General features: G+C 42.0%; 1 protein-coding gene across 1 annotated transcript in view; it reads left to right on the top strand.

Annotated features, from left to right (window-relative positions):
- Nucleotides 1-1,426: 1,426 nt before the first annotated feature.
- Nucleotides 1,427-8,193, top strand: part of EMB (embigin) — a 28,382-nt gene continuing 21,615 nt past the window's right edge. The window contains exons 1-2 of the mRNA XM_073343908.2: nt 1,427-1,713; nt 7,233-7,322. Coding sequence (XP_073200009.1) covers nt 1,623-1,713; nt 7,233-7,322 — 181 coding nt within the window. The 5' untranslated portion in view covers nt 1,427-1,622. The remainder of the gene's footprint in view (nt 1,714-7,232; nt 7,323-8,193) is intronic.

Raw genomic sequence — 8,193 nt, 5'->3', positions numbered from 1 at the left:
AGTTGCACTAGAGTAGGCCTGATTAAGACTGAGGAGAACTACACGTTACTGTAAATATGGTGCTGCACAGTCTGTAAAGGTGGTGGGGAGGACAGTGAAATAAACAACATGATGTGCTTACCAGAAGGTTTCCAAACTGTATGTAACTTAAAAAGACAGAGGAGCAGGGCCCTGCCTTGTTACAGATCTCCTACAGCACGTGTGAACCTCTTATGCTAAACAATCTGTCCCACATTGTATTTAGCCAAATACAGGTTATCTTCCCTGGACCCGAAAAGAGAGCTCTGTGGAACTCAAAAGCGTGGCCCTTCCACTAACAGAAACTGGTCCAGTAAAAGATATCACCTCACCTACTTTGTCTCAAATTCTGGGACCAACATGGCTACAACACTGCAAACAATTATGAAGTTACGCACAAAACTAAAATGTATTATTTAAAAATAAAGGATTGTCTTTGAAGCAGGGGTGCTGGAACAATTTTTAAAGTGGGGGTGCTGATGATGGAAACTATGTATTTGGTGGTTGTTATTACTGCTTCAAGCCAGGGGGTGCAGCAGCACCTCCAGCACGCCTAGTTCCAGCACTACTGCTTTGAAGCAAAACATTTTTTTCTCAAAGAAAACGGAATGTTAAGGATCCCCACATAACTCTGACCAGAGCCATCAATGAGGAATAGTCGGTCTAGATGAGCCCAAACTTTGAAGGTAACATTTTTTTAAAAGCTCATGTGATTTAGGACCCTAATCTAAATTTCTAAATTAATTTAGTTATTCATCTTACTGAGGCCTCTATCCACATTTAGAGATCACACACAGCCATGGAGATTGGTCATAGAAGGGCTTCCATGCTTTATACCTGTCATTTTCTCACACTTATCGAGTATCTGGGGGAACGGGCGGATGCAGCCACTTCCTTGCAGTTCCAGGTCTCCCTTCTCCAGGGCACGTAATGTTGTTTAATTTGCCCCATGCTTTCAAAAGGCTGCTGGTAGGGGCTCCAGGCTATTAAATATAGGATTGCCAATTTGGGTTAGGTGTATTCCCGGAGATTTCACCACATGCCATAATCTTTATTTGACGATTAATCTTTAATTCCCAGAGACTCCAGGCCAATGCTGGAGGGTTGGCAACCGTAGTTAAATACCAACATTAGGCGTAGTGATGCTGGGCCAGGGGAGGGGGATTGTGCTGGGCAAAGACTTGGCGTTGCTGATAGAGCAGCAGGGTTACAGGAAGCTGGGCCTAGCCTGTGGGTATCATGCCCCATCCCTGCCTAGGCAGTAGCCCAGAGCCGCACTGGCTGGAGAGGAGCACAAACCCCCTTTGCCCCCAGATTGAGCCGCCCCCCCCACCGGCCATTGTTAGCCATCTGCTCTCCCTCCCCTCCCTTCCGACTCTTTCCCGCCCCCTACCTCTGTCCCATTTTGCTCCCGGAGCAGAGGCGGGCGGCAAGTGAGGGCGGGCGCAGTACAGCGGCTTCTCTTGTCCGCACTGAGCCTGCTCCTGTCCCTCGCGCGTGCTGAGCACCAGCCCGGCGGGAGGCGCCGCTGCGTGACTCGGGCGCGGCAGCCGGGCGCAGAAGGAGTCTCGCTGCGGAGCTACTGCAGCTGCCCGGCCCGCACCATGCGCGTCTCCGGCTCCGGGGCGGGCTCCGTGCGGCTGCAGCTGCTGCTCTCCCTGGCCGCTCTGTGGCTGTCGGATGCTAACGAAGCAGGTAAATATGAGCATCCTCCCTGTTGTTCTCCGCACCGGCCCCCGGCAGCTGCGTCCTTCAGGGGGTGTTGGAGGGCAGCGAGGCGAGCGAAGCCCGCGGGTCTCCTGCAAGTGGCGTCGCCAGCCGCCGCCGGTCTCGCTAGGCTAACTTCAGGACATCCATCCATCCCCTCTTTGGGTCATAGTGGGAGTGAGGACGTGCTCTCTTGTCTCTGTTAACTGCAGCCCAGCAAAGATCCCCTCCGCCCTGAAGCATCTAGCTTAGATAGTGAAATTCTCCCACACGCCCCATGAGAAAATAATCACTTTATATGGGCACGTCAGATTTGTCTGATGCAGGGGTTCGGGGGTTTTTACTGTATTTTTTTGTTTTGTTTTGTTTTTGTTCCTCTTCAGAAGAAACTAGAGCATTAATTGGAAGGCGACCGACGCTTCCTGCCGCTTTGCACTAGACTTTTTTTTTTTTTTTTTTTCAATCACCCTCCCTTCCTTCTGTGCTTGTGCAGTGGCTGGGGATTGTTCTTGCTCCTTAGAAACTTTAAGAACAGTCTCAGTGTGTACCAGTAGAAAGTGCAAAGTAGTTCTTGCACTGTGATCTTTGAGGAGACCTAATTTGACTGCAAGTTAGAGCATCTTCCATGTCACAGTCTATTTAGTAGCCAATCTCCTCTTTTTCTCGGGTGTGGGGTTACACATAGGTATATTAGATACTAAAATCCAGGGGCTAATCTAAGAGTTTAAATTTCCTATCTCACAGATTTATTGGGAGGATTCATTAGTTAATGGGGGTACTTGAAAATGTCAAGTGCTGCAAAAGGTCTAAGAATCAGCAGTCTAATGTAAGGCTCTCAAGTGATTAAAAAACTTAATCGCAATTAATCGCATGATAAAAAAGTTAATCACATGATTAAAAAGATTAATCACGATTAATTGTGCGATTAATCACACCATCCGATGAAGTGAGCTGTAGCTCACGAAAGCTCATGCTCAAATAAATTGGTTAGTCTCTATGGTGCCACAAGTACTCCTTTTCTTTTTACAATTAAATAATAGTAGAATACAATTTAAAGATTTTTGGATGTTTTCTACATTTTCAAATATATTAATACAAAGTGTACAGTGCTCACTTTATATTTATTTTTATTACAAGTATTTGCACTGTAAAAAATCAAAACAAATAGTATTTTCAAGTCACTTAATACAAGTACTGTAGTGCAATCTCTTTATCATGAAAGTTGAACTTACAAATGTAGAATTATGTACAAAAAAACCTGCATTCAAAAATAAAAAAATGTAAAATTTTAGAGCCTGCAAGTCCACTCAGGCCTGCTTCTTGTTCAGCCAGTCACTCAGACAAACAAGTTTGTTTACATTTGCAGAAGATAATATTGACCGCTTCTTGTTTACAATGTCACCTGAAAGTGAGAACAGCTGTTTGCATGGCACTGTTGTAGCTTGCATCGCAAGATATTTATGTGCCAGATGCACTAAAGTTTCATATGTTTCTTCGTGCTTCAACCACTATTCCAGAGGGCATGCGTCCATGCTGATGACGGGTTCTGCTCTATAACAATCCAAAGCAGTGCAGACTAATGCACGTTCATTTTCATTATCTCAGATGCCACGAGCAGAAGGTTGATTTTTTTTTTTTTTTTTTTTTGGTGGTGGTGGTGGTTCGGGTTCTGTAGTTTCCGCATTGGAGTGTTGTTCTTTTAAGACATCTGAAAGTATGCTCCACAAATGTCCCTCTCAAATTTTGGAAGGCACTTCGGATTCTTAAACCTTGGGTAGAGTGCTGTAGCTATCTTTAGAAATTTCACATTGGTACCTTCTTTGCATTTTGTGAAATCTGCAGTGAAAGTGTTCTTAAAATGAACAACATGTGCTGGGTCATCATCCGAGACTGCTATAACATGAAATATATGGCAGAATGCAGGTAAAACAAAGCAGGGGACATACAATTCTCCCCCAGATAATTCAATCACAAATTGAATTAACACATTATTTTTTTTAACAAGCATCATCAGCATGGAAGCATGTCCTCTGTAAGGTGGCCGAAGCAGGAAGGGGCATGCGACTGTTTAGCATATCTGGGATGTAAATACCTTGCAATGCCAGCTACAAAAGTGCAATGCAAATGCCTGTTCTCACTTTCTGGTGACATTGTAAATAAGAAGAGGGCAGTATTATCTTCTATAAATATAAACAAACTTGTTTGTCTTAGCAATTGGCTGAACAGGAAGTAGGACTGAGGGGACTTGTAGGCTCTGAAGTTTTACATTGTTTTGTTTTTGAGTACAGTTATGTAACAAAAAAATCTACATTTGTAAGTTGCATTTTCACGACAAAGAGATTGCACTACAGTACTTGTATGAGGTGGATTGAAAAATACTATTTTTTATCTTTTTTACAGTGCAAATATTTGTAATAAAAAATAATACACACTTTGATTTCAATTACAACACACAGAATACAATATCTATGAAAATGTAGAAGAACATCCAAAATATTTAGTAAATTTCAATTGGTATTCTATTGTTTAACAGTGCAATTAAAACTGTGATTAATCGTGATTAATTTTTTTAATCATGATTACTTTTTTTGAGTTAATTGCGTGAGTTACCTGCGATTAATCGAGAACCCTAGTCTAATGCCAAAACTACTATTTAAGTCTTTGTTTTATAAAAGAGGCACTTTCTGAAAGCTATTGTTGGAAAAACTCCATGTAAACTAACCATGACAGCCTACTTTTGGCAGCTGTTGAAGATCTTATTTATTTATTTGGACATCATGATATTTTAAAATTCAGCACTTAAACAATGGAGCATGAAATAGGACCCAAAGACTATGGTCTGTACCCTGTGGGTAATTGACATGGTTCTCAGCAACTCCAGGGCCTGCCAGTCTATTCGGAGGAAAGATCAGCATGTTCACGAAGGAGAGTGAGTTTGTGTGTGTATGGGGGTGGGGGGGATGTGAGAACCTGGATTTGTGCAGGAAATAGCCCAACTTGATTGTCATGCACATTGTGTAAAGAGTTGTCACTTTGGATGGGCTATCACCAGCAGGAGAGTGAATTTGTGTGGGGGGGTGGAGGGTGAGAAAACCTGGATTTGTGCTGGAAATGGCCCACCTGATGATCACTTTAGATAAGCTATTACCAGCAGGACAGTGGGGTGGGAGGAGGTATTGGTTCATATTCTCTCTGTATATATAAGCCTGCTGCAGTTTCCACGATATGCATCTGATGAAGTGAGCTGTAGCTCACGAAAGCTTATGCTCTAATAAATTGGTTAGTCTCTAAGGTGCCACAAGTACTCCTTTTCTCTTGAATTAAGTGTGTCAGAGCTGGATAGATAAGTAGTGGAAGGAAAGCTCTGGTCAGTGACTTCTCTGACACAAGGCACTTTCTATCTTATTTTGGAGTGTCCTGTACTACAGCCAAAAAGACATGGCCTATATAAATGAACATTGTATTGCTGCTATTTATGGTTTATTAATTTTAAAACTATTTTATAATCCCATCTACTAATGCATATAGTTGTGGGGGGAACTGATAAAAGCTGAGCAGAGGCATGTAAGATGAGAACTGTCTTCACAAACCTCTCCACTCTGATAGGGCTGTTTGAGTCAGTCTATGCAATATGAAACTCATGTAGTTTCTTGGCGTCTTCTGCCTCGTCCCCACATATTTTTCTTCAGGTTGATATGGCATGGCCTTGTCATAATTTTATTATGAAAATGTGAGAAGATAAAAAGTCCAGAAAGAGTCCCTTTCTACTAAGTCTTCTGTAAGCTTTCAAAACCTACTGTTTCTTTAAGTGCATTGATGTCTATACAGCAGCAAGTACATGCTGTCCTTCCATGAGGATTAGAACCCTGCTGCCAGACACAATTCCAGGCAATCCTTGTGTTGATCAGACCGGTCCCCTGCAGCAGTTCTGGGCTTCCAAGTGCAATAACAACACTTACCTCATTTAGCTGATGGATTAGGATTTTTCCATCCCTTCTTTATTAGTTCCTGCAATGTGCAGTGATGCCCTCATGTTCTTAACCCTACTTGCTTCCACCGTGTGCTGCCAGGGTCTTTGTTTGATAGAGGCAGGTGGACCTAACTCAGCCTGAGTTGTAAAAAAAAAAGAAAAAAAAGAGGCAGGCCAAATCCCAAGCTTTGCTAATCAGCCAGCTTCCTCAAGCATGGTCCTGGCACTCTAGTAAAGAGGGTTGAAGAATTTGTAAAACTCTAGGGATATAGCAAATATGGAAAAAACAAAAACAAAACCCAGAGTCTGATGCTTTGTTGGAGAAAGCTGTTTGGCTATGGAACAAATGTACTGATTATCTGTAAGATGCAATTAAATACCTGGTGTCAACCCCATTAATACCCAGGCCCTTAGCTGCATTGTCCCTCAACATCATCCCTCCGATCAAACTGGTTCATTGATGACCGTGACTGGTTGAAGTGTGAAGGAAAAGAACTAGTACAGATGGCGTCAGACAAGTCTGGTCTGAACTTGATTGTGGCACAAAGAGTTCATATGATTCTGTGCTGTAGACACCTGTGAGAGAGGTCAAAGAGATCCTTCTCAATCTATATTGGACAGCAGTGCTGTTGGTAGGAAGAGGAAAGTACTTTATGGAATTGGCAAATGTTCTGATTTTGACTTCTGCTGAAGGTAGTACACAGTGTCACTCCATCTAGACACACGCCTGCTCACAGTTGCTCAAAGGGCAGCAGCAATTTTTCACATCCTGTTTTTGCTACAGTACTGGCTGTTTAGCAAAACCTGGTTTTTGTTTCAATCTCATCTACTTATAGACATGAACAAATTTTGTTCTTTCCGTGCTTTTTAGTCATAAATGTAGCAATCATTTGTTTGTGGTTATTGCCCATGTAATAATAATTATTAAATAACTTGAGGTGAGATTATGCCATTTAGGGGAGCCATAGTACCCCTTTGGGGAGCTCCTAGGCACACAGAGATAGCAAGCCTACTGCAAAACTGGCACATTCTGTCAGCCAGCGTATGGGAGCAGCTGAAGACATGACCTTACTTCCTCCTCATCTTTCTCCACCACCTTGGGGCATCAGGCATTCTCAAGAGAAGAGTGACAGAGCAACCCCTTCCCCATCTTAAGTATACATACTGGAATGTTTCTATCCCTTATTAATTGGTGGGAGGGAGGATCTTTGTGGTTTCCCTGCCTACTGTGTACCAATGTGGGGCCAGTCAGAATCTGGCCCATAGCAATTTTAATGAAGACTTCACACTAGTGCTTTACCACTAATATCACACCCTGACAATTGACATGTATGTGGTAAAGGAAACTGACTGAATGGAATTCTTCTGCAAGGTAACTATAGCTGTGCACACTGAGCCAGACAGCTGTTTGAAAGAAATTCAGCCAATATTTTTATTTAGGTCATGAAAAGAACTAATTTCTAATTCAGTTATATCTGTCCCATCATTTCAACTGAAAGGAAATAAAATAGTTTTAACCCTTTTTTCTTCCCAATAGGTACAGCTATGACAACACGAGATATCAATCAGCAAACTCGAGAGAGCATTTCAGATTATACCGAAAAGGGACATGACTTATCTACCCCTGGTAAAAAACAGAAATCTTAATTGTTATACTATAGTATGTTTAAGATTATAATTCTTTTCCCCCATTATCCCTTTTCTCAAATGGCCGTGACAGTATGATGTCTTATGAAGTAAGTACCTCTCATGAATTCCATTCTTCAGAAGGGGAGACTGAGGCCCAGAACGTTTAAGTAGCTTGTCCAAGGTCATACAACAAGTCATTGTAAGAATCAGAATTTGAACTCATGGGTTGAACCCTGAAATCAGTGGGAGTTTTGCCTTGGCTTCAGTGGAATTAGGATTTTACCCCATATCTCTGACGTCCTGGGCCAGGCCAAATCAGCTACACCATGATGTCTCTTAAGCAAGTTGCTCAACCTCTGTGTTTTAATTCCCCCCTCTTAACACTTTTTCTTAAAAAAAAAAAAAAAAAAAAAAATTGCACTAACCCTCTAGGTCACAGTTTTGCAAACCTCAGTCGTTGCAAGTCATTTTTTTCTGAATTCCTATGATTTTGCAGAGGTTTCACGCTGACCATTCCCCAGCCTCAATTTCTAATGGCTCTATTGACAGTCACTGACACCTCTCAGGATTGGGCTCCTATTTATTAGTGATCTGCATGCGCACATTTGTCGGTCTTGATAATATTGTACAGATTCAGTTTGTGGGTTTTTTTAATCAGAAAATGTCTTTTTAGTTGTGCAAAATATATTTGTTGTTCAAATATGCAATTTTTGGTTTAGTTACTTCCCTGCTTTATTCCTGAAATACAGACAACACCTGAGAGCAAACAGCACTATTGAATTTGAAAGAAATAGAATTGTGCTTTACAGTGGTTACTGTTTGCATGACAGCTGCTTATTTCCTCCATTAGTAAGGCTATCTAGAGCTCT

Source organism: Lepidochelys kempii, chromosome 5, assembly GCF_965140285.1.
Source record: "Lepidochelys kempii isolate rLepKem1 chromosome 5, rLepKem1.hap1, whole genome shotgun sequence".
Classification (NCBI taxonomy): Eukaryota; Metazoa; Chordata; order Testudines; family Cheloniidae; genus Lepidochelys; species Lepidochelys kempii.
Note: the sequence above shows the minus strand (reverse complement) of the source record. Positions and strands in the feature narration are given on the sequence as shown.